The sequence below is a fragment of the Aspergillus pseudotamarii genome (assembly GCF_009193445.1).
Source record: "Aspergillus pseudotamarii strain CBS 117625 unplaced genomic scaffold BDV38scaffold_12, whole genome shotgun sequence".
Lineage (NCBI taxonomy): Eukaryota > Fungi > Ascomycota > Eurotiomycetes > Eurotiales > Aspergillaceae > Aspergillus > Aspergillus pseudotamarii.
The window spans coordinates 73,776-99,312 of record NW_022475026.1 but is presented as its reverse complement, the minus strand read 5'-3'; the positions used below and the strand labels follow the sequence as shown (position 1 = coordinate 99,312).

The 25,537-nt window shown below is 49.2% G+C and overlaps 9 protein-coding genes across 9 annotated transcripts; 5 read left to right on the top strand and 4 right to left on the bottom strand.

Annotated features, from left to right (window-relative positions):
- Positions 1-2,572: 2,572 nt before the first annotated feature.
- BDV38DRAFT_280181 (uncharacterized protein) lies at positions 2,573-3,463 on the top strand (the record flags this gene model as incomplete). Its single annotated transcript, XM_032059238.1, has 4 exons — positions 2,573-2,635; positions 2,687-2,891; positions 2,951-3,000; positions 3,176-3,463. 4 exons carry the CDS (start codon positions 2,573-2,575, stop codon positions 3,461-3,463), a joined length of 606 nt encoding a protein of 201 aa, XP_031916247.1.
- Positions 3,464-4,655: 1,192 nt separating this feature from the next.
- On the top strand, positions 4,656-5,867 carry BDV38DRAFT_280180 (GIY-YIG nuclease family protein; the record flags this gene model as incomplete). Its single annotated transcript, XM_032059237.1, has 1 exon — positions 4,656-5,867. The coding sequence occupies one exon, from the start codon at positions 4,656-4,658 to the stop codon at positions 5,865-5,867; it is 1,212 nt and encodes a 403-aa protein (XP_031916246.1).
- A 1,112-nt stretch (positions 5,868-6,979) lies between these two features.
- BDV38DRAFT_280179 (uncharacterized protein) lies at positions 6,980-8,312 on the top strand (the record flags this gene model as incomplete). The annotated part of the gene is made up of 2 exons (XM_032059236.1): positions 6,980-7,065; positions 7,997-8,312. 2 exons carry the CDS (start codon positions 6,980-6,982, stop codon positions 8,310-8,312), a joined length of 402 nt encoding a protein of 133 aa, XP_031916245.1.
- A 45-nt stretch (positions 8,313-8,357) lies between these two features.
- BDV38DRAFT_269201 (uncharacterized protein) lies at positions 8,358-9,507 on the bottom strand (the record flags this gene model as incomplete). The annotated part of the gene is made up of 3 exons (XM_032056920.1): positions 8,358-8,448; positions 8,509-8,880; positions 8,951-9,507. The coding sequence occupies 3 exons, from the start codon at positions 9,505-9,507 to the stop codon at positions 8,358-8,360; spliced, it is 1,020 nt and encodes a 339-aa protein (XP_031916244.1).
- A 1,458-nt stretch (positions 9,508-10,965) lies between these two features.
- On the bottom strand, positions 10,966-11,994 carry BDV38DRAFT_269200 (ketopantoate reductase family protein; the record flags this gene model as incomplete). Its single annotated transcript, XM_032056919.1, has 1 exon — positions 10,966-11,994. One exon carries the CDS (start codon positions 11,992-11,994, stop codon positions 10,966-10,968), a length of 1,029 nt encoding a protein of 342 aa, XP_031916243.1.
- Positions 11,995-12,444: 450 nt separating this feature from the next.
- On the bottom strand, positions 12,445-14,052 carry BDV38DRAFT_290460 (uncharacterized protein; the record flags this gene model as incomplete). The annotated part of the gene is made up of 1 exon (XM_032061482.1): positions 12,445-14,052. The coding sequence occupies exon 1, from the start codon at positions 13,930-13,932 to the stop codon at positions 12,445-12,447; it is 1,488 nt and encodes a 495-aa protein (XP_031916242.1). The 5' UTR covers positions 13,933-14,052.
- Positions 14,053-14,382: 330 nt separating this feature from the next.
- Positions 14,383-14,931, bottom strand: BDV38DRAFT_269198 (Mpv17/PMP22 family protein; the record flags this gene model as incomplete). Its single annotated transcript, XM_032056918.1, has 1 exon — positions 14,383-14,931. The coding sequence occupies one exon, from the start codon at positions 14,929-14,931 to the stop codon at positions 14,383-14,385; it is 549 nt and encodes a 182-aa protein (XP_031916241.1).
- Positions 14,932-15,299: 368 nt separating this feature from the next.
- Positions 15,300-16,987, top strand: BDV38DRAFT_280174 (general substrate transporter; the record flags this gene model as incomplete). Its single annotated transcript, XM_032059235.1, has 3 exons — positions 15,300-15,777; positions 15,828-15,930; positions 15,988-16,987. 3 exons carry the CDS (start codon positions 15,300-15,302, stop codon positions 16,985-16,987), a joined length of 1,581 nt encoding a protein of 526 aa, XP_031916240.1.
- A 734-nt stretch (positions 16,988-17,721) lies between these two features.
- BDV38DRAFT_280173 (type I polyketide synthase) lies at positions 17,722-25,325 on the top strand (the record flags this gene model as incomplete). The annotated part of the gene is made up of 6 exons (XM_032059234.1): positions 17,722-18,341; positions 18,404-19,622; positions 19,721-23,131; positions 23,185-23,469; positions 23,529-23,944; positions 23,990-25,325. The coding sequence occupies 6 exons, from the start codon at positions 17,722-17,724 to the stop codon at positions 25,323-25,325; spliced, it is 7,287 nt and encodes a 2,428-aa protein (XP_031916239.1).
- Positions 25,326-25,537: the final 212 nt, after the last annotated feature.

Here is a 25,537-nt window from a genome sequence, read left to right as displayed (position 1 = left end):
GCCGAGACTGACAAGGCCAGCGCTATTGTGGTGTCGAGTTTTAGTAAGGGCGAAATAGAGACTCTGCTCAAGGAGTTGTCAACGGTTGTTATGTTGGCTCAGTGTTAAATGACGTCGGACTAATATACTCTATAGGTCCCAGCTGTTCACCAAATAGAAGTTCACCTGTATTTGCAGTCGAAGGGCTTTTGCCGAGTGGCTACGGGCAAAGGGGATCCATGGAATATAGTCCAGACTCTTGGGTAATATAAATAAATTTTACCGACAGACAGGGCGGTCCAAGGACATTGCGTATATAATGCGAGTGATTGACCAACCGATCGTAAAAAAGACTGGCTAGAAGTATCGCAAGAGCCCGATACAGGTTGTCCTCGCATGGTGTATCAATAGCGGCCGTTCTGTGATCTCAGAAAGTGGCGTCGATTGGCAAATCGAGGAGAGCCTGACAGCCCGTTTTGAACTGCAGACTGAGGACATAGCTAAGGCTACTACGCTAGACGCAAAAGCTCGCTTCAATACCCCAGCCTGGACTGCGAGTCGTATTGTACGCTGACCTGGAAGGCAGTGGCGGCACCACGACGGGAAGAACTCACTAGTCTCCTCTGCTCTAGAGTACTCGTTCAGATATTACGTCTTTTCGAGTTTATGTACGTCCCTTGATTAAATGAGTAACCACATTTGACTGACCTACCTATTTTTTTTTTTTTTCTGTGTTGCCAGTTCAATCCAAGTTAGGCTTCTGAATAGCGAGGGACGAATGGAAGATAATTCCATGCCGCCAACTAAGCAAGCAACAGTTAGGACTGTTGAGGCATAGAACAACGACAACATCACTCCTTATATATCTCACTGAGTAATCTTATAACCAATCATGGTTGCCGATGGTTCGGTTCGCTCCCGATAAGCTTGGCAAACAGGACTCGGCAGCCTCCCGATCATTGGCATCGGCAGTGCCGACAGAATTATGCACGGCGGTGGAGCTCAAGTGGAGTTCTCCAACGTGACAGGCAATGTTGTCGAGCAATTGAACCTTGACATATGGATGTTTGAGCCCCAGAATTTGGTTCGGAGGCGGGAACAGGCCGCACAATGAACTCAGGATCTTCCTTCGATCAACAGTGCGGAAGAACCGATAGACAAAATGTGACTAAGTAGTATCCTAATAACAATACCATACGAGACAATTCTAAACTTTGGTTTTTCATTCGGCTTAGATATTTGCAAGGATCAAAGTAGTGCCATCGGCTAGAGGCGTATTGAATTAGGGGTACTGAAAAGTTTTCTCCTGTGCCTACTCCATAATGATACAAGCAACTTGTACAGTATCCCAACATAACTACAGATTGGGAAGGTAGTATTGGTTTCACAATCTCTATTGGACTGCCGAAAGAGGTAATCCGTACACAGGACTCATACTGTCCCCCAATCCCTGAGTGGCCTTTGATGTAGGATCTTCGAGGATAGTCTAATTCTTTCTCCATGCTAACCACACTAGCCCGCTACTAGTTTCAGAGGATCATACTAGACCCCACGGAACCTGAACATCGTAAGAACCCACAGAATCGGGATATCGGTTGAACCAAGGTCGACATGTGATTGAGAGACATACTTACTCCTTTCAAACGGATGTCCAATGGATACCACTTCCATTGTTTCTATACTTCATCCTTCACCTCTAGCTACTCCTATACTAGTTGTCCAAAAGAGGTACCATATCAGGGATAAATGTTTGAAGGCCTTAATAGTATACATCCACCATGCGTGAATGAAATGCTCTCCAGCCCCACTAACATTTGCAATGCAGGGCGTATGGATTTCAAGGTATTTAGTAGACTAACATAATGTTCATCAACCGACTCGAGCAGGAACCGAGAGAAGAGTATCCAAAGGTACAGAGTAGTTGGGAAGCAAATTCGGCGAGGAGATGGCTGTTAATCGATGGCTTCCCTATTCAACTGGTCCTTTGCTATTGGACTCCTTCTAGCTTTCAGTAAGTTACTGTGTGATTCTGATTTGAGCATAGAGGAGCCTGATGGTCCCACTTCAACGTGGGGATCTTTGAAATCCACCGGAGATACTGTATCTTCCGCCTAACGGCGTCTAGGAACTGCCAAGGATGCGCTGGCGGAAATCGTCTCAACACCGGGAGTATCCACTATGTGGCTGTGATTGAAACGGGTGGGTCCCAGTGCTCTGCAGCTAGGGAAGCTGCCAACTGTAGGAGCCTGGGTAGTTTGGTATGGAAGAAGGGCAAAAGGGGGTACGCTTGCTGTCCCGAGGCTCTGGGGAACGATATACTCCACAGCTCAGACCTAAATTTCGAGACATCATGCAACGTACCCAGAACCAAGCCCATCCCTTGGGGGCCAAATCCTGCTATGATGATCTATACCAAGATTAAGCGAAATCTATCCTGCCACGTGAATCGGAAGGCCTCTGAAAGTCGGTCGGAGAAAGCTATATAAGGGACCATATCCCCCCGGAATAAAGACAGAATCATCAAGCAATCATCCCTCGCTCAAGCCAACTACCTCATATCCATTTCCCGGTATCTCTTCATTAATCAGTCAAAATGGTTAAGATTCTCTGCCTCGCTGCCTTGGGCCTTGCTGCCCTCTCTCAGGCTACTAAGCTGGTATATCATCCTCCGTCTATCTGTTCCCAACTGCTGTCTAATCCTCAATAGCATGTCAACAATGGCTACATTACTGTCGACGAGGCTGTTGTCCGCAGCTCCATTGACGTTAGCCCCCCTGTGAACATCTACGCCCGGTTCGATGGCAGTTCCAACAAGGAAATGGTCAAGCCCGGCTGCAAGTTGCACGCGAATTGGGAAAGCAGCTATGGTGATATTTACTTTGGCGAGGACAACTGCCTCTATGACTCCAAGGGTAAGTTTGGCTTGGTAGTTCTGTCCTGGATCGATGCAATAGCTGACTCCATTCAATAGGCCAGAACATCAACGGCCAGTGCTGCAAGCCAGAGGGTAATCTGCCCGAGGTCAAGAATCCCTACTACTAAGTTGGATTTTGTATTCGATGAGGCGGTGAAGGATGGAGAATGATAGGACCACTCATGTACTCTACCGGTGACGTTCATGTCATATGTATGGCAAATACAATATACTTTATAGCCTCACGTGATGATTCTTCGATGACTACTTGTTCCCCGATAGACGTCTGCGATGATGAGAGTAGGTGCCACTGTCGCGCAGAATGCATCGTTGCTTGTGGGTCGAGAGAAGGACAGCATCGAGGCTCTCGATGGGACCCCGTGGTGGGTCGGTGATGCAGCAGGCGAGAATGGGGTCGCTGGAAGATTGGCACTGGGCGGGCCGAGATTGCTAGTCTCTCGACCGAATCCCCGGTTTGCATGTCACGAGGGTGACAGAGAGCCCATGAACCCCCGTGGCCGGATGTGGCCGGAGGTAAACGGCAAACTGGAGCGGGATATGTCGACTTAGATCCATTCTATAGGCAGATTATATCACTGTCAACCACCCTTATGCAACCTGCCCCCGTTAATCTACGTGCCATATGAAAGAGCCACCAATTGGCTATAATACCGATTCGTCACTCATTTTGAGCTACTTGGGTCAAATAATACAACCTTTGAAACGAATGAATATAACTAACTAAACAGTGCCAGATAGGGCCGCCCCATTCTTCTCCAAACAGAAGTCTGACGACTATTCTGAATGGGTGGTACGACTATTTAAAGGTAGGACAGTTTATCCTTGGGGAGGAAGAGACAGTAAATCCCAGCCCCTCGCCGGAGGTACTTGTGGATGGAAAAAAAAAAAAAAAAAAAGAGAGAGAGAAAGAGAAACGAACAGAGCACGGACGTGAGGGAGAGAAACGGTGCGGGGACTAGTCATGCAAGTATTCATACCTCTCCGAGAGTACGACAGGTCATATGAGAAGCGTGCGAAGGGCAATGTATAGGCAGGTTTCGGTTGGCATTCCCAACTGGTTGAAATAGGAATATTCAACTCACACGCGGTTTGCTACATTCCCAGTATGCCTACGATATATGGACTCTGGGTGGCCTGCATCGTGGGCATCTCACAGAGAGATTATCGAGGAAATTGAAAGTTGGCTAACGTCGTACCGCCTGACTCAGGCTACAAGGCTGAAAACAGCTGATTTACCCCCCGGAGGCTGGAGGAACCAGTGAGGAACCAGCGCTATCTTCGGGTTCGACTCTTGTTACGGTTAGACCACCCTATGCCCCAGATATTGAAAGGCGCTAAGGAATCGTTCCAATTCATTTGGTCATGCGCAGGGTATAGATATGATCAAGTACCTTGACGTGTCGGGTTTCTTTCTCTATTGAGACAAGAATCGGCGGATTCAATTGTCGCGCCCCTGACTAGTCGCCGGATCGGCGCGCTTGAGCGTGGCCTCCGTGCCAATCACGTCCTATCTGCTCAGCCTCGAACAAGGATGTACATCTTATCATGCCGGACCATCGTCTATTTTCCCGCATGTTCCGGTGCCTGGCTGCTGGAGGCTGGGGACAGAAGTCTGTTCCTTCACGTGGCTTGGCTCACCAACTCTTGAACGCCATCCTTATATAGCAGAAAGTAGCGATGGAGCAGGATGTACAATCGATTTCACCCAGTGGTACTTGTGATCTCCCCCTAATTTTGTAAAATGTCCGTATCAACATTCGTCCACTTTAACTACACAGCCCTTGAGGAGCTGAAAGTGAACAAAAAGTGTGTCGCGGAAGTGGTCAAGGGAGGTTCTATCAAGCGCTGTGGGCAATGGATCCTTACAGACTCTTTTTGTACACTGAGGGTTCTCTACGAAAATAACCAAGACACTTCCCGAAATGAGCTTCCTCTCCGAGAGATCGCGAAGCTATGTCTCTGTAAGACGCATCGCAAAGAACCGACAAACATCTCGCGGGCTGTGGAGCAATGGACCCGAGAAATTAGCGATCCAAGCTGCCCCCCCAACGAGGCACTGCCAGACACCAACCCCCCATTGACACCACCAAATAGGAATGATGGTCGACGGAGATCGACTGTGTCTCCAGGCCGTTTCAAGGCATATAGTCGACATGGCTCACCCCAGAAAGTTAACGAAAGGATAATTGAAGTCCTCAACCAGCCGAAAAAAATAAAGCCCGAAACGGGGTTTGTATACGTTTTTGCGGCTGCGAATACCCCAAACAGATTCAAAATCGGATATACGAAAAAGCCCAAGGATCGATTTAGGGTGTGGTCGAAATGTTACCCAGACCTAATCGTTCATATCTTGATTGAGTGCACTGATGCCCACAAGGTGGAGGACCTGGTGCATGCAGAGTTCGATCTACAACGCCAAGAGCACATATGTGAAATATGCAAATCGAAACCTGTTCACCATGATGAGTGGTTTGAAAAAGGGCTTGAGGATATTCGTCCCGTTGTCAACGGATGGGTGGCGTTTGTGGATTTGGCCTATCTTGATGATGGGGGGATAAAGCCTGAGTACCAATCGCTAGCCCCAGCATTGGCCGTAGACGAGGGGCGATGGCAGAAGTGGATCCAGGGAGAGCTCAACCGGAACAAGATCGCCGCTTCCGCTGCTCCCGAATTGGTGGAGGATCTCACGGATAGTGGCACCAGTGAATCACCGGCTACCCCGAAGACCGATTCCTCTGGTGCCTCCAAAGCACCACCGTCTCCCATACTACTGCCCATCCCAGGTGCATTGCCGACGGTCGAAGAGCACGTTGGCTCACTGCCTTCTGCCAGAGAAAATGCGGTGTCTCCAAAGCCACTAGATGGGAAGGCTCCCAAGGGAGAAGAAGACAAGGTCACTCTCCTTGGCCTGGCTCGAGGTATCATTTCTATGATTGCCAGCGTTTCTGGCTGAGGGGAGAGAGAGAGTACAGAGAGTAAAAAAAAGAGGAAACATACAACAGGAGGAATTCGCTGGTGGTCACCCACCCAACTACTAACCTCCCGGCGTGTGGCTTCTGCGCGGTCAATAGGTTGTTGCGTGCCCCTGCAGGGTGAGTACAGGTGATAATACCAAGTTATTGTGTACTTAGCATAGTCATATTTTAGAGAGAGGTAGTAAATTGCTATAACCACCACTCTGTAATAATCAGTCCAAATCTATACCTGTACCTGTCTATATCTATCTAGACCAACAGTACTGCCAGCTCTCTGGTTGGTGTATAGCCCGGTTCGGTCAGATACCCAGTCTCTTGGCAGCTGTGCTTTGCTACCTTTTTTACTAGTTAGCGAAGGCTGAATGATTAAGCTGTTTTACACGTGATAAGGCAAGTATGCGAGAGTCTCCTATATTAACGTGGGACGCAAAAGTTTGAAACTTTCGATTTATTTGCCGTATCTAGCCGACTTCCTAATTAGGAAATCCTGCCTGGCAAGAAACCTCGTACATTCAACCATTTCCAGTATCTAGTATACCAGCCATCTGCCTTAGTAAGTATCGGAGCTCAGTGAGGCATAGGAGTAGAATGGCGTATCAAAACACGATATTCTATAGAATGCCAGGCTTCCTGAGCTGCCTTGATTAAAAGCTCACGTGTAGAAGCAGTATTGCGAGCTCTTAGAAGCTCTAGATAGAGCTTATAGATTTCTTCTTTTATCAATGTTTATAGATTCTTAATAGGATTAAGAGCAGGTGAGTAAGGTGGTGGCCCCTAAATCTCATGCCTGTCTTCCCGGCTTCCGCTCAGTACAGCGGCAAAGTATACTTTCTAGCTCTTTGAGTAAAGGGACCATGAAGAGCAATTCTCTCGTATAAGCTGCAGTCACGGCTGCAGCATATGTCTGCCATTCTTTGTTTTCGTGCGAGTCTGCGTAGTCACAGATACCTCTTATCAGAAGGCATGAAACAGCATTCATCAGACGCGCTGCCTCTATCTCAAAACAAAGAACACCACCGAGCTTCGAGCTAACCTTCTGTCTCTCAGCAGCATCTTTCATGACTCGATTACCGGATACGATAGTGCCATAATGGACCTCAATGCCTTCGCTGTCGCGATGCCGCCGCTTCACAAGTCTTTCATTACTGCAAGAACCACACGTAGCACCCCCAACAAGTCAGGTCCAGCATATTCACGAGTGAATATTGGCAAATTTCCAAGTCTGGAAATGTGCTCTCGGAGCCTGTTTTTCCCTCTGAGATGCAATGCCGGAGGAAATCCCTAAACGCCGCATTGTACCAGCAATGGTACCAAAACGGAAAGAGGGCGCACCGGCGAGCTCCTCGATCCTTTCACGAGTAGTGTTATCTATGTGCCCAGTTACTTCTACCATAGACTACCGCGGTGTTAACATCTAAGCCGCCGTACGAGCGACGCTAAGCACCATGATACAGGATAAGAAAAAGGTAGTTAATCTCCGTCAAAGAGAAAATGTGACATTTAATTAGCATATCCACAGACCTCGTGATGCAAAACGCTGAGTGGCTGCTAGCGCCCTCTTGCATAATTGGGACCCTTGATCATTGGTGATATTCTAATCTAAGGCGTCGGGAAACTTTTGAGACATGCAGCAAAAGCTACGCAAGGTGCAACCAATGGGACCGAATCCGCAGTGGAGTGCAGTAGGCCTGAATCAGCACTGGCTAGCGACTTATCTAGTCTATATCTAGGCCAAGCCCCCATCAGTGGGCATGCCGGATTTTTTACTGTTGTTTCCCTTTTCTATCCATTCCAATATAAACCCGAATATCCTTCCCACATGGATCAGAATGTGCGTGCATCTCAAAAAGGATGACGAAACAAACCAATATGCTGACACCGAATGAGTCAAGCTTTCTCCTGATTCCTACCATTCTCTAATTCCTCCCTCAGTTACTCCGAGTATGGCGCAAGAAAGAGTTCACCAGGGCTCTCGCTTGTCTACATCTTGTGCAACTTATTAACTGCCACTGAACAATTAACCCTTATGTTGTTTGAACTTGTTAATAATATTTTGCGAAAGGATGATGCCTTAAAAACGGTCGGGGATTGGATTAACCAGATCCAGTTGGCCTCGTGAACTAGATTCTCGGACTAGGCTACATGCTCTGGGCATGGCCGGCCTTGCTATCCAGGCCATCACCTTCACCATTGTTGGGATCTCGTGGATTTCTAGAATCAATCTCTTTCGTGATGCTTTAACGAGGCTTCCTTTCTGGCTCACCGTCACTGATTGGTTAAAGCTGGTATGGTGGGCAGCGGAGGATGATCTGGTGTTGACTGCAGTCCAGGCAGGCCTATTTTTCAAGGCACGTCGCAAGGCACGGCTGCAGACCGGAGGCGAGACGGAGCCCTTACTCAGAGACCATGATGAGGATAGTTAGAGGGCCAGAGACTATAGTTGCAAGATAGATTATCTCATATTATTCTTATTCCGTAATACGAAACTCTACCGCGTTAGACGCAGGGATCACAATGTCTGGTCGGCTCCCATTGTCTTGTCGTACGCCTCCCTCAAGCCTATTCCATGGCAGCTTCACCGTCGTATGGATATGTTCCTCCTGAGTTCCATAATCCCACCACTCGATAGTGCCCCCCGTGAACTGATATCGGAATGTATCTCCTATTGTCCAGTAGTTGATATCGTCGAGGATGGTTGAGGAAAAGGTCCAAAACTCTCCAGGCTTCAAGAAGACAAAGTTCCAGTCCTGGGTTACGTTTACCGTGACGTCCGGACCATCTAGCAAGATCCCAGGGCATCCACGGTCCCAAAGCTCCCATTGGTCCTTTTTAAGGCGATAGTGATGGAGATTTGCCAGTAGCATGTGATTATAGAAGATAATTGGCCGGTTAGTGGAGTTTCCATGGTACCGAACAAGGAGATGTAGGAGAGCATCATGCTCCCGTGAAACAGTACTTGGGCCCATGAGCTCCACGCTCAATACTGGTGCACTAGAGCTATATTAGTATGAGCATGTGGTAGTTATCTGGAGCTTGTTATGTAAGGCGGGGAACTACCTACACCTGCACAGACGGTAAAATGGGCGGCGGAGTGGAAGCCGGAGTCTCAATCTCCTCATAGGTAAATGTAATACTGACATCTCCTGGGATAATAAGATCCGGCCGTGCAAGGTCTGGGCACAATCTGGCCTCCAAATTATCACTCAGCGTCCCCCAGTTCCATAGGGGTAATTTAGCCCCTAACCAGAGAAGTTTATACTTGTCACCGGGCACTAACTGCTGCCTATACCAATCGGGAAGGCCTTGGTAAAATAAGACAGAACCGCCCGGCTTCAGCTCTGTGATATCGAATGGGTCCCTGATATCGGCTGCACCTTGCAGCTTTCCGGTCTCTTCAACTACATCCGGTACGGGGACCTCTTCCAGGGCGCCCGATGTGGTATATCGCAGAAGTAGGAAGGCATTCTGATAATACCTCTTGTCAAGTGGAGACCATTTAAAGATAAATGGCCTCAATTCGCTATCTTCTGCTGCGCGACAAAGGATACATGACAAGAGCGGCATGAGCTTTAGTTTGAGATATAGACATGGTGTTTCGGGGCTGGGAACAGTAAACATCTTAATTTCATCATACGCAGAGATTTCACGCCTGAAGGGCGCAATAAAGATAGGAATACATTACGTACTTTCTATCATCCTCTGTAAATTGAACATGGGTGGCACGGTCTTGGGCCATTTTTTCAGTGATTTGTGCGACGCAGAAAGCATGCTAAGCATATCTCTTTAAGTAGCTTGACTTCCAAGTGCGGGGACGATGTAACGCCCGAAATGACAGTAAGACAAGGCCCGGGAGATTCCAGATGCAGTTAAGTAGCTTTATTTCTTAGCGCAGGGACGATGTGACAGTATAGCTTGGTCCGGGACTCCGGGTGCACAGTACACAGGGGTTCACTTTAGACCAGGAACTAGCTAGTAGAGCTAAGTGGATCACCAAGATTGCCAATATTACATCTCAGACTTTTATGCCTTCAAAGGTATCATGACTAATCATACCCTCAACATCGTGGAACTTTCAGTGTTCCTGGCAAATAATCATTACTTTGACTGAGTTGTGTTCTGAATGAGACCAATATTGAAATCATAGCTCAAGCATTCATGTACGAAGAGGAGTGAACGTTGCTGATTAAGAGTGCTGAATATGTGGAAAGGAGATGACCATTCACACTGACCCTTGCGCCAGGAATCTATTTAAATGATAGTAGGTTGCCCACACTATGTAGCCTACCCATGGATATCCGATTCGCTGACGCTAAGCGTCGTCGAGATGGAAGGCAAAACCATTGGTTTTATTACACCTCTTCGCTACAGGGCTTAGCAATTACTGTACATGGCACCATACCCGTCTACTAAACTAGCATTCTTGTGCCGATGAAGCACTTGTTTACTGACATTTTGGTGGAACGAAGTGTTTGATCATTGCGCCTTCCTTGATCATTGCACATTGGGACTTATCTGACCCTAGCGATTTCAATGGATATCGTTTGGGACCCCGTGGAGAATTATACCGCTGCTGGGTGGTGTCGTAGAAAGAATCACAACCTCGTCCTGTCTTCCACCCTTGTAAATGCACCGGAAATGAGGTTTACCAGCGGAGCTCGCTACCTGGCAGACCATTTCATACTGACATACGCCAAAATTGCTAGTGTCATTCTACCTAACCTCAAAGGTACTGCTCATCTGCATTATGGTGGGCCATAGCGCTAGGTGAGACCGTCATATAGTTTACTGCATAGACAATGCACCAGTTAAAGCTAAGCAAGGTGTACTATTCCGTGATGACCCCTCACTGATGCATAAAATCGCGTTTCTGATCAGCGTTACCAGCGAAGTCGAACGAGAAAAACAATTGAAAATTCTCTTCTTCCGCTGCTTGAAAGGCCGGTGCCAGGGTATCTTCGTTGGCATACCAGCCGTACGCCGTATTAAGAGCAAAGGCATCAATATGTGCTGTAGCTGATAAGTAACATATGAACTAGTTACTGTTTCATAATGAATCACCGAGCTTTAGCGTCACTGCTAATGAGACATACTACTCTTAGCCAGAATCAGTTCAGTCAAAGAAAGATTAGTCACACATTCCACCCCCAGTTCCCTCCCGCGCTTGATTATCCAGCCATTGATATACTCGATCTCCGTCAATCTCCCTTTACGGACATCCTCCCGCATGCTGCTGGAGTTACCCGCGGTCTTTCTGATTGTGTCCATCACAACGGCCTCCAAGGACGCCGGGGAGAAGCATGAGGGATCATGAGCCGAAAGACTCTGGATCTCTGGCAGCCGACCAAACACCGTTGAAATCTCCTCCAGGAGACGGGTTATTAATGGTCTGACCTGTGGCATATCTGCGATGACGCCGTTTCGGACATCGAGTAGGGCTGTGAGAGGATTGAGGACACAATTTGCTGCCAGCTTGAATAGTTGATCTCGGAAAAGTCTGGTCCAGTCCAATTCTTCACAATTGAGAGTTGTTGACCGGAGCAGAGTATCGACTAGAAAGCGATTTCTCGGTTGGGATATGGTTAAGCTATCTGTATCTACAAAGCCCACGGAGACACAGCCATTGCGACCAGCCAATACCGCTTGGAAAGCCGCTTTTAAGTAGACTCCGTGTCGAACGATCCCAAACATATACGTTGGTCGTGTGGCGGGGTTGGGAAATAGCTGCTGATTCAATTCTTCCACTTGGCCCAAGCCATTCTGGAATAGACAAATAACGGAATCTGGCCCGAGCCGTCCTTTGATAGGTCTGATAGCGTCTACTGTCATCGAGGCCTTAACTGTGACAATAAGACAACGAATTGGCGATGTGGGTGTCGTATCGCTCCCCAATACCTCAACATTGAAGTCGGATTGTTCGTCCACGTCTCCATCTTCCCCGACCTGCAAACTTATTTTCTGTCCAGTGGAGATGAATTCGCGACGCAGAGATTCTCGATGGAGAAGGAGTGTAATGGGGGGTATATCAGGCAGAGAACGAAGAGAGTGGGCGATAAAACATCCAATGCTTCCAAGCCCTAAGATATAAATGGGGGAAGAGTTCGCCATTTTATAATAGACTGCTACAATCGAGTATGCAGAAACTATCTCTCTGGTCCCTGGGAACTCGCCTGGACAGCCGAGGAAATTCAATCCCCACCATGAGTAATCCATTTATTGCGGGGCCGAATGCTGGCATCGGAAAAACACCGACTTGAGGCATTCTGACTCCCGGGTTTGCCAGCCCTGGTGCACATGATCTATCAGCCACTTGTAGTCAGGAGATGTTGAGTAAAGGTGGGAGTTTCTGTTTGCATTGGCTCATTTTGGAAATATCTAGTCTCGTGGGCCCATTCCCATTAAAATACAGGTAGCCTATTCATGATAATGTCTCCGTAACGGCCCTGGTTCAACAGGTTCTTCTCAGCATACATGTATAGAACGATCGCTGTCTTAACTGAATGCCTGGGCCTGAATTACGAACCAAGGTCAATGGCGATATACATAGTTGGATATCTTCTACAGTTCATCGTGATTCTCCTGCTTGTCCCGAGCAGCTTCCAAGCCCGGGACTGTAAAGATGATTCGACGATAGGATACCAGGACTCCGTCAGAAACCTGGACGATCAGGTGTAAGTGTTTATCACTTTCCGGGTGTGTGTTGCGGCCTTCTCGCCTTATCACCTCGCTCGGGGGAATTGTGACAGTGATTCGGGGGGAGTTCGTAGAACTCAGGGAAAGCTCAGCAACATCCCTCCGGGGATTGTTGTTATTGGAAGAAGGTTCCAAATACTGCCACCACTTGAAGGTGAGGTTGTCTCCATCGGGATCACAAGAGTCCGTCGCGTCCAGCACGACCTCCTGACCTGGTTCCACCGGGATCTGGATAACTCGGCGAGTTCGGTCCCCGTCGATCGTGACAACCGGAGCGTGATTCGCGTCTGAGAACCTGGACGCTATCGTCCATTTCATGCGAGCCGCGAAATCCTGCTGAAACGCCTCGCGCCATCTCCAGACGGTGACATGCGGTCCCATCATCGTTCGCCCCGAGTCGTCCACGATGGTGTCAACACTGTCGGCAAAATGACCTTCTCCAAAAGCCACCGGCCCATACCGACCACCCCATGAGCCCCATTCTGGGTGCTCTGGGTCGGAGAGACCGTTCGGGATAACGTGCAGCAAGGAAGGGGTGTCACCCTCGAGGATAAAGTCCGCGTCTGGATATTTCGCTCCTAACGGGCCGACGGTCTGTATGTTCTGCTGGATCCAGGCGGATGAGATGACCTCCTTATTAGCATGATTTGGGAAATGGTAGTAGTTGTCTCCCGAGATGCCGCCCCATCCAGCTGCCGCATAGCGATTGAAATGGTGCACACTGGCAATGTAGAACAGGCTCGGCCAGTTGCGTCGCAACCAGGTTCCCGTGTTGTCCTGGTCGGAAATTGAATACACACGCAATTTAGTTACAAAGCGATCGATCTCTGCCGGCGACCGGGTGGCATTGACGTGCCATAAGGCCTGGGCCAGAACCGACGCACCACCCCACACCAGGACCCAGAGGGGCTCTTCGGACTTGTCGACCGCATTGACCAAAAGTGTTGAGCCACTGCTGTCCTTCCCTTCTCCAACGCCATCCATACCGTACACGGGCAGTCCGGACGCGATCAGACTGTGCATCTCGCTCGCTTCGGGCCATCCCGATGCATGGTTGCGAAGATATGGCAAAGATAATTCAAAGGCGTCGACGATGTCATGCATGAGATCGGGTCGAGTCGTATCGTTGAGCCAAATACTGGTCGTGGCCACGAGACCTTCCAGACGTAGTTCATTGGAGTACACCATCAGGCGAACCAGGGACTGCGCATCGTCGGGCTCATTGTCGATATCGCTGAGTACCAGCACCCGCGGCTTATCCACCGTCGAGCTCGTGCATTGTGATTGCAGTGACGGTCGGACACACAGGCCCGTCAGTAGTAATAATTGAAACACCTTATACAACCAAGCCATGGCTTCCTGGGATCGATTGCAAACAGTAGTATGGCGTTAGCATGTCTGTTGTGAGGCGTTGCTTTATGAGTGATGATGGTGGTGGTTGGAATTGCCCTTTTTGGAACGTAGGGTTGGAACTTCCCGAGGCTACGAATTGCCGTATTTGATGTAGGCCCTGGATTGACTAAATGGGTTTAGTGTGGGTGGACGCCTCATCAACATCACTCATGCTCCATACTATTAGTTAACAATGCAGATGGTCAAGGTGACAGAATACGAGTAACCTCACATCACACCTCCCTCCTTGTTATTTATCTAGGTATAGGGAGGGGTTTCTGTATATCACAGACGCTCCTAACTACTTAGCAATTAAAAGCATTTAAATGCACTGGATGACAAATGTTTTTTGTCTCACAACTCAACCGTAAATATATATATCGCCCACATACTCAAACATTCATAGTACCCTTATTGAAACATCGTAAAGAAGGCTAGAAAGATATTCCAGCCGAACCCCACACACGAGGCAACAAGGACTCGAGACTCCACAGGAACCCAAATAAAATTGCATAGAGAACAAGCTGGCCAGACTTTCCAAGCGTTCATGATTAAGGGCCAGATCTTCCGGTTGACTTCTGCCACAAGCACGGACGCACTCTCGGATTTCTTGAAATTGGTGCAAAGTAAAAATATCGTGTTCATGAAGAAAAGCCCGATGGTCTGATCCAGAAGAATCTTGTAAACAATGTTCCGCCACTGGATGATCTTTTGGGCAGCAGTTGCCTCATCCGCTGCCGGAGCGCTGGCCAAGTACGAGGGAAATGAATCTTCCAAGAACTCCTGCCAATGGCAGTTCACTTGGGCCTGAATTAGGCCGAAGACAGCGAATTCAATGACTGCTTTCCAGTCCGGGGGCGGAGCTGTCGCATTGGTCGAGTAGCGGAAGAGCTGTGCGGTGAGGTTCGCGGCAGACTTGAGGATGGCAGACTGCACGATAGTCTTGGTATGACGGGACATAGTGAATCTCAACTGCAGATTCATAGAGCAATGATGAATGACAGTAATATCAAGAAGCGCCTGAAGTTAAAGTGCGGAATAATGGTGCGACGGAAAGTTAAGTACATAGACACAGTCTCCGATATTGGCTACAACTGCTCCATATGCCCGGGAGTACCCCAGAAAGGTCGGCTGCATCCGACATCCTTTGGGGGTACTCCGTGGGGGCACAGTTGGTGCTTCAGGCTTCCTAGTTTGTAGAAGCCTGGGGATTATGCGGGGAAAGCAATGGCCGTATAGACTCGTATATCATGGTCCATTAGCCTTGTGGAGAGACTTGGTTGCCCCATCACTCGCACCATCTTCGTCCCACTTGCAATACGTACGTTATGTTCTCACATATGTTGGAACAGCTGAAGGCCCAGCCGCTGTATCAAGATCTCAACTGGCGGCTGGCGCTCATCGGCGGGGTGTCGTCGCTGGGAGCCCTGGGCTTCGGATTCGATAACGGGTGGTGGGGAGGCGCATTGGGTCTTTCCCAATTCCAGCAGAAATATGGGGAGTATGATGACTCCCTGGGGCATTTTGTGATTCCATCCCAAAAGACATCGGTCGGCACAGGTACGGGATCGGCAGGTATTATTCTGGGCTGCATCATCGCACCAATCGTCACATCTAAGCTTGGCCGCCGTAACTCGTTCTTGGTGCTATCGCTGCTGATGTTAATCGGAATCACCCTCGAAGCATCTGCGGTGACATCCTTCTGGCAACTTGTCGTTGGCCGGATTGTTGTCTACTCGGGGATTGGCTTAGCATCCAACTGTGTACCACTGTACTTGTCGGAGTGCTCACCCCCGCGTATTCGAGGTATGTTGTAACGGATATACTAACGGGAGTAGAATCTCACGTATCGATAGGTGCCTTTCTGGGACTGTATAGTTTCTTCAACTCCCTGGGCGTTTTCTTGGCCTCCCTTGTGGTTTATCTATCCCGTTCAAGGACGGATAAATGGCAGTATCTGTAAGATGCAACCCTGCTGACTGCGAATTGGTATGAGGTGAAATCTAATATTCATAGGGTGGTCATCCTCTGCCAGCTGCTGGTGCCCATTGGATACATCGCATTCTATGCATTTATACCCGAGTCGCCTCGCTACCTCATTTACCGCGGTCGTTTTGAGGAAGCCGAACAAGTCTTGCGATCGCTATCGAATTACCCAGATACAATTCCATATGAGGTGGAACTGCTCAAGGCCCAGGCCGAGGAGCAACAGGAGCTGCATAAGGCAACGTCAATCTGGGACTGTTTTCGAGGCTCCAACCGGATACGTACTATAATCGCTATTGGGGTCCAGGTGCTCCAACAGGCCCAAGGCGTTTCCTTCATTCAGAACTTTATCGTCACCTTCATGGAGCAACTGAAATTCCCCGACCCCTTGCGTACGAATCTCATGGTGACCGGCTGCAGCTTTGCTGTCCACATCATCACATTCTTCAGCTTTGACAAGGTTGGTCGAAGGTACTCTTTGTGCATCGGGTCAATTCTCCTCGGTGGCACAATGTTCGGAACCGGTATCGCAATCGCCACCGGAGACACAAGCAGTGGGTCGTCCCCTGCAGCGACAGCTTCCATTGCACTTCTGATCCTCTGGTACTGCATGTATGGCTTCACCTGGGGTCCCGGATGTTGGGTCGTGGCAGGCGAAGTAGGGACTGGCCAGTTGCGGGAGCGCACGTTGTTCCTTGCCTCGATGGGGAGCTTCCTCACATCGGTTCCTATCAACTTTGTGAATCCGTACGTACAAGCCCGCCTAGGAGGGTCGGTCACATTTATCTATGGTGGCTTCTCGGTGGTCGCATTGATCTGGGTGTTTTTGATGGTGCCGGAGACCAGAGGCCGTTCCCTCGAAGAGCTGGACGATATGTTCCAGGCTCAGGTCCCAACCCGGCAGTTCAAGAAATATGAATGTAATGGGATCGGAGCTCATATCACTGGTGCTCACAATGCACAAAACGAGAAAGTCAAGGTGATTGAGGAGGAATGGGTGGAAAACAAGAGAGATGCTGGTGCGCAGTAGCCCCGGGCATCGCAAGTCACAAGCTGAAGCGCTACTGCCATCGGAAAGACTAGGCCGAGGACGGAAAGATATCTACTTTGGGATTTCCTATTATGTAGTCGAATATATGCCGAGAAAGGCTCAACGAATGCGGAGAGACTTTGGTCGTGAGTGAGCGAGGTTCATGATGTTTCTACTCTCAATTAGGTGGATGATCCGAGGATGGAACTCCAGACAACACCAGTAAGCTTACAGCATGCTGGCAATGATATTCCCAACCATATATGACCTTGCGTCACCTAACGCAGGGATCAGTCTGTGATTGGCGTTCTTTTGTTGTTGTGTGTGCTGATGCCTTACAGTAGCGCATCCTCTGCGCTTGGCGTCACAGGGGAAATCAAATAGTGCCTTTTATCCACATATCAGCATGCAGGTCACTTCAAACGCCTTAACGAAAGGAGTAAAAGAAGAAAAGGGATAAAGACCAAAGAACAAGGAAAAAGATCAGGGGAAAAAAAAAGGAAAACAAGAAACCAAACCCCGCAGTCTTCAGCGTCGCTGTCAGATTTTGTTTGCGTTACATCCTTAGTTATATATAGCAGTATTAAATCAACACGGAGCGATAATGAGGGACTTCCTCACACACCTCGCCAAATAGTATCCAAGATCTCTTTCTCTGGTGTGGACCAGACCCGTGTCATCGGCACCAGGACCCGCGAATAACGCCAAACCTATCACGCTGCTTGCAATACACAATGGCAAGTTTACCAACAGATGAGAATGTCGCCTCGACTGGATTATGTCTGGACCATTGTCAGAGTGATAATAGTCCCACCAGTACTTTGACAAATGGCAATCATAGACCAGAGATTGCACACCAAGTGCCCATTGCCATATGTGGCATGTCCACACGCCTTCCGGGAGGATTAAACTCGCCCCAGGAACTATGGAAGTTCTTGCTCGCCAAGGGTGATGCTCGTGGTCCTGTGCCAAAGTCCAGATACAATCTCTCCGCGCACTACTCGGACAAGTCCAAACCCAGCACCGTTATCACGGAACATGGGTACTTCCTTGATGATAGTATTGATATTTCCACCATTGACACATCTGGGTTCAATATGAAAAAGTCCGAGGTAGAGCGGACAGACCCGCAGCAGCGCCAAATGTTGGAAGTTGCCAGGGAGTGTCTGGAAGATGCCGGAGAAACTAATTGGAAAGGACGACCCATTGGATGCTACATGGGTAGCTTTGGTGAAGACTGGCTGGAGATGTTTGCAAAAGACCCACAGCAGTATGGCCTCTATCGGGTCACTGGCTACGGTGATTTTATGCTGCCCAATCGTGTTTCCTATGAGATGGATCTCACAGGTCCAAGGTTAGTCAGGCTCTCGAAGAAAGTATACCCTATGTAAACGGAAGCTAACACGGAAGCCATAGCTTGACTGTCCGTACCGGCTGTTCTGCAGCCCTTGTGGCACTGCATGAAGCATGCATGGGAGTATCCCGTGGGGACTGTGAGGCAGCCATTGTTGGTGGAGCGAACTTGATTATGGGTCCCGGCATGAGCTCAGCCATGTCAGAGCAAGCCGTGATTGCACCAGACGGCTCCTGCAAGAGCTTCTCTGCCGATGCGAATGGGTATGCTCGCGCCGAGGCAATTTCAGCCATTTTCATCAAGCCCCTATCGAGTGCAATCCGTGATAACAACCCCGTGCGAGCTGTTATCCGCGGCACAGCGACCAACTGTGATGGCAAGGGAACCGCTGCTGGGATTCAAGTTCCGAATGAATATACGCAAGAGGCGTTGATAAGGCATACCTACAAGATGGCCGGCATCACCAACCTTTCTGAGACCGCGTTCGTTGAGTGCCATGGCACAGGGACACAAATAGGAGACCCTGTGGAAACCGCCGCCGTCGGACGGGTTTTTGGCCCGGTCGGAGGCATTCAGATAGGATCCGTGAAGCCTAATCTCGGTCATTCTGAGGGTGCCTCAGGTCTCACGTCACTCATCAAAGCAGTCATGATGTTGGACCATCGCATCATTCCTCCTAACATAAAGTTTAACGAACCAAATCCCAAAATTCCCTGGGGTTCTTGTGGACTCTCAGTTCCAACGGAGCCAATGGCCTGGCCTGAGAACCGCAGGGAGCGCGTCAGTGTCAATTCATTTGGAATTGGAGGCAGCAACGCGCACGTTGTCCTCGATTCAGCTCGTAGTCACGGAGTCCTTCCAATTCCTACGCGGCCCCTGGTGTCTCCAGAGCTGCTTGTGTACTCTGCCAATACTGCAGAGTCTCTGGAGAGAATGATTACTACCTACAAAGCCTGGGTGCAGAAGAATCCAGATCGATTGGTTGATCTAGCGTACACCCTGGGTAATCATAGAGAGCATTTACCCTACCGGGCATTTGCTGTGGCGGACCTTTTCGGTTCTCTCACACCATCCCTGCCCTTGAAAGCAGGAAAACCGCCAAACGTGGTTATGGTGTTTAGCGGCCAGGGTGCTCAATGGCCAGAAATGGGACGTTGTTTGCTCTTGAGCTCGGCATTCCCTATATTCAGGAAAACAATCCAATCACTCGATGCTCATTTACGAACTCTCAGCCATACGGACGAATGGACCATCGAAGACGAGCTTCAACAGCCAGCGAGTGTTAGCAGGCTTGGCTCGGCGGAGCTATCCCAGCCTTTATGTACATCAATTCAGATTGCTCTCGTCGATACTCTTGTCTCGGTTGGTGTTCGCCCTAGTGCTGTTGTCGGCATTCCAGTGGAGAGATTGCTGCAGCATACGCGATCGGGGCTATCTCGGCATTTGAGGCGATCGCTATTTCGTTCTACCGTGGCAAGGTCACGTCACTGCAACCAAAGAAGGGGGCAATGGCGGCAGTTGGCTTAGGCTCTAACGATGTCCAAGCATATCTTGAGCCGGGAGTAGTCGTGGCTTGCCAGAACTCACCACAGAGTACTACTCTGGCCGGGGACACTGATATGGTTCAGCGTGTCATTGCTAGGATAAAAGAGGCCAAACCTGACATCCTCACCAGACTTCTTCATGTTGACAAGGCGTACCACTCGCACCATATGGAGGAAATTGGCGACTATTATTATGCCATGATTAAAGACAAGGTCTCTCCAAACACCCCCATTACACCATTCTTCAGCACTGTCACAGGGAAACAACTGACTCCGGACACCATCCTCGACGGCACGTATTGGAAGAGAAACCTTGAATCACCAGTTCTCTTTCACTCAGCCATTTCCTCAATCATGAAGCTTGATCTGGCGAAAAATATGGTGATGCTCGAAGTTGGGCCCCATTCAGCACTTGCAGGCCCTATACGACAAATCCAAGCGGATCATTCGGACTCCTCACCGTACGTGTCAGCACTGACCCGCAATCAAAATGACGTGGAGTCATTCCTGAGGGCAATCGGAACACTGCATTGTCTCAACGTTTCCTTGGAATTGGAAAAGGTCATAACCAAGGCATCATGTCTGCCCGACCTTCCTAGGTACCCATGGGATCACTCGCAGAGCTTCTGGTATGAATCTCGGCTAAGCAAGGAGTGGCGACATCGACAGCACGCACATCACGATTTGCTAGGGGTTCGAGTCGTGGAGAGTACCGACTCTCATGTTCTTTTCCGAAATGTCTTCCATCTAGAGAGTGCGTCTTGGGTTCGCGATCATAAGGTCGGGGAAGACATTGTATTCCCTTTCGCTGGCTATGCTGCTATGATTGGCGAAGCTATTCGGCAGGTCACGGGTATCAATGAGTCGTTTACTTTGCGAAAGGTCACTATCAACGCTGCTCTGGTGCTAAATGAGGGCCATCCTGTTGAGGTTAATACTGCACTTATCCGCCATAAATTGACAGACACCCTTGACAGTGAGTGGTGGGGGTTCACCATTGCATCTCACAATGGCACTGCTTGGACCACGCACTGCTCGGGGGATGTTAGTGCCCATTCTGGAGGGCTTGGATGCGGGAAAAGGGATAAACCACTGGTTCGCAAGGTCCCAACTCGTCGTTGTTACGAGGCAGTGGCCAGGGCAGGCCTCAATTTTGGTCCCGCATTCCAACGACTCCATGATATCCGATTTGACACCACAACAACCAATACAACATCGGAAGTTAGTGCTAAGTTGGACGATGGTCTGGGGTACCATATTCACCCTACGGTGATCGATGCTTTGTTGCAGCTGATCACCATAGCACCCTCCAAGGGCTTTGTCAACACCACGACCAAGACCACGGTGCCCACCGCGATTGAGGAAATGTGCATAGCCCGCTGCTCTGATGACATCCAAGTCCAGGCCTTTGCATCTGAGACTCAGTATGGTTCTATTATTGGAGCTGGGAAGTGTGTCACATCCGACGGTAAGGTTGTTCTGCGCAGCTCAGGGGTAAAACTGTCGGTTCTGGATGAACAGGCCTACGGAGAGCGTGACGAAACCACAGCTCGGGAAGAATGGGGGCCCCATATTGACTTCCTCGATGCTCAGACTCTAATAAAGCCAGCTATGGATCGAAGTGTCCATATGCCATTGATAGAGGAGCTTGTTCGCTTATGTACGGTTCAAACCAGAAGAACAATTGCGGGGTTGGAGACCCCAGTTGACCACATGTACAAGTACAAATCGTGGATCGAACGGCAGCGCGAGGCGGACGACATTCAATGTCTTGAATATCTCGATAGCGTGGCGATTGAGTTCCGTGTAGCTCAGATTCTTAATGACCTGTCGCAGACTCCTGCTGCATCGGCTGCGGTGGGTGTTCAGGTGGTTTGCCAAAATATTCAAGACATTTTCACAGGCAACGTGGACGCTTTAGATGTCCTTCTTGTTGATGACATGTTGGCTAAGCTGTATGTGTATCTGGATCAGGCTGATGAGTCCCAGCTGTTGAAATATCTGACTCATAGCAAGCCCGATTTGAGGGTGCTTGAGATCGGCGCTGGAACAGGTGGATCGACTGCCACAATCTTGAAGCTGTTGACTCCTGGTGGGGAAGCTCGATACTCAAGGTATACTTACACAGACATTTCGGCCGGGTTTTTCGTTGCTGCGAAGGAGCGGTTCAGTAACTTTCCGCACATGGAGTTTCTTCCCCTGGATATCAGCAAGGACCCATCTGAGCAGGGCTTCAATGGTCGGAAATATGACCTTATCCTCGCTAGCAATGTCCTTCACGCAACAAAGAGTCTCAATGAGACTTTATGCAACGTTCATAAACTACTTGACCCTAACGGTCGACTCTTGCTTCATGAGCTGACCACGGTTTCGAGATGGCCTAATTATATTTGGGGAACGTTAGCTGGATGGTGGTATGGTGAAGCTGATGGCCGACCTGATCAGCCATATATCAACATCGACCGATGGACAGCCGAGTTGAGAGCGGCTGGATTCTGTGCCCCCGATGCTGCAATCCCTGATTCAGATGTGCCGCACCAGCTAAATACTATAATCCTGGCTAGGCCAGAAGCCCGGGCCATGCCCATGAAGAGGGCCACTTTGCTTAGGTTCTCGGAGTCCAAGAACGTGCGCTCTGTTGTCAAAAGCTTCGAGAACAGAGGATACACTATCGACCAACGAGGACCACAGGAAGATGTGCCAGTCGGCCAAGATGTCATTTCCTTACTGGAAGAGGATGGGCCATTTTTTGAAAATATCAGTGATCGACAACTCGAGGACTTTCAGGCATTGGCGGGTAAACTTAATGAATGTGGGATTCTTTGGATAACTGCTGTTTCGCAAGTCCAGTGTCAAGACCCGCGATTTGGCCAAACAATCGGTATTGCTCGGGTTATGAGATCTGAAATGCTGATTGACTTTGCCACCTGCGAAGTGGACAATATCAGTTCATCGGCAGATAGGATTGTCGACGTGTTTGAGAAGTTCCAGAGACGACAGGAACACGACGGCTTTATATCTGATTTGGAGTACACCATTACTGATAATACTGTCAGCGTTCCACGCATTAATTCCTTTTCACTGCAGGACGAGCTTCCGAATTTCGAGATGGGTGAGAGTAACATTGCTCTCCGTACCAACCATCCGGGTCGTCTCGCTGCTTTACACTGGGAGCAGACATCACTTCGAACGCTGAAAGACGGGGATGTGGAGGTAGAAATACACGCAGCTGGTTTGAACTTCAAGGTAAGCCCAATTATATGTCGTCATTAACCGCGGAAGCTTAAACCCATTAACAGGATGTACTCGTTGCTATGGGCATCGTCCAGAATCCCGGCAGTGGGTTCGGTGTCGAAGGAGCCGGCATTGTACGCCGCACTGGTGCGGCTGTTCAAGAGCTAAATCTTGGGGACCGTGTCATGGTCATGTCTAATTCTATCTTTGCTACACGTGTAGTTTTGTCGGAGAACTTTTGTGTGAAAATCCCAAGCGGATTAAGTTTTGAAGACGCAGCTACCATGCCATGTGTGTTCGCGACAGTTATATACTCCATCTTTCACATTGGCAACTTGAAAAGGGGCCAGGTAGGGCTTACATTCCCCTACCTTAAAGTTACAAAGTCGACTCTAACCACCATATTTAGTCTATTCTTATCCACAGCGCCTGTGGTGGCATCGGCCTCGCCACAATCAGCCTTGCGCGCATGGCGGGAGCCGAGATTTACACAACAGTTGGTAATGAAGAGAAGGTGAAGTTCCTCATGGACAATCTAGGGATTCCTCGTAATAGGATTTTCAACTCTCGCAACACATCGTTCGTCGAGGACATTATGCGGGAGACCGACAACCAGGGTGTTGACTTGGCGCTCAACTCCTTGTCTGGCGAGCTGCTTCATGCGACATGGAGGTGTATTGCGCCATTTGGAAAGATGGTTGAGATAGGCAAGCGAGACCTTCTCGGCTCAGGGAAGCTAGATATGCAGCCTTTTCTGGAAAATCGAAGCTACTGCTCCGTTGATCTGGATCAGATTGGTCTCCGGAAGCCAACCCTAACAAAAGAGTAAGTTTATCATGACACTGTACGTACGGATGCTCAGATTTTTAGGCTCCTTAAGGAAACTGTACACCTACTGAAGGAATGTCACATCCAACCTATTCGTCCCATCAAAACGTTCGATTGCCATCGAATCCTGGATGCATTTCGTTACATGGAACAAGGCGTCCACATGGGCAAGATTGTAGTTTCAATGCGGAATGCAGCCGCGGAGGTCACTCTGAATACGCAGACTGTGACGAAGCAAAGCAGGAACAACCAGCTTGATAGCTCGGCAGCGTATCTGCTTGTTGGTGGTCTCGGAGGATTAGGCCGCGCCATTGCTAGTCGAATGGTCGAACGAGGTGCCCGTCACCTCATCTTCCTTTCCCGCTCTGCAGGTGCAACGAAGACCCACTGGGACCTTTCACTAGAGCTTTCTTCCATGGGATGCCGGGCCGACTTTGTTCAAGGGAGCGTTTTGAACGTCGACGATGTGACCAAGGCTATCAATTATGCTCATGGTCGTTTGAAGGGTGTTCTGCAAATGTCCATGGTTCTTCGTGACAACAGCTTTCCGCGGATGACGAAGGTGGAGTGGGATACTTCGGTTGATCCCAAGGTGAAAGGCACATGGAACCTGCACAGTGCTGCTCTCTCTATAAATGCGGCTCTTGACTTTTTCGTTCTCTTTAGTTCACTCTCTGGTATAGTTGGCCAACCTGGCCAAGCTAACTATGCTGGTGCTAATACTTTCCTGGACGCATTTGCGAAGTACCGCTGGCATTTGGGGCTCCCAGCCTGCGCAATACAGATCGGGGCTGTTGAAGGAGTAGGCTATGTTGCCGAGAACCCATCACTAGTGGGCCGATCTACTCATTCTGAAATAAAGGTTTCGGAACAAGAGCTCCTGGGTGCCGTTGAGGCCGCCATGAAGTCGACGTCAAGAAGCTTTTGTCTTGGTATCCACTCAAATATGTTCCTCGGAATGCCGGAGGAGCGTTCAACCTGGAAACGTGATATCCGCATGGCAGCCTTTCACCAAGCCAGAGATCTTGGACCCAGCGCAGAATCCAGTTCCAAAACCGGGTTACGATCCTTTGTCGCCAAGGCAAAAGCTGATCCTGCTTTACTGGGTCAGACCGAGTCTGCTCCCTTTCTCGCTCGAGAGATTGGGAAGAAAGTGTTTAGTTTCTTGTTGAAGCCGGAGGAGGATTTGCGCACCTCTTGCTCTTTAACTGAGCTGGGAATGGATTCCTTGGTAGCAATCGAGGTGAGACAGTGGTGGAAATCCATTTTCGGGTTTGATATTAGTGTCCTCGAGATGATGGGCATGGGAACCTTGGATAATCTTGGAGCCCATGCTGCTAGAGGTATGCTCCGTTTGTTTCATGGCGTTGAGGCTTAGGTACATTTGCCGTATTGAATGAACAGGTGAGTACTGGGCTGAGCCTAACACATTTCGAATGATTATGATTAATATTCAATCAGGTTGGTCGTCTACGCTCTCTAGCGCGCGTCCTTTGACCAGCGGAGTAAACCTATTCCGAATGGGCTAGGGGGGATGCAGGAACGGATTGAAGTCAAGAATGTATATACAAAACTATGCCATTGACAAGG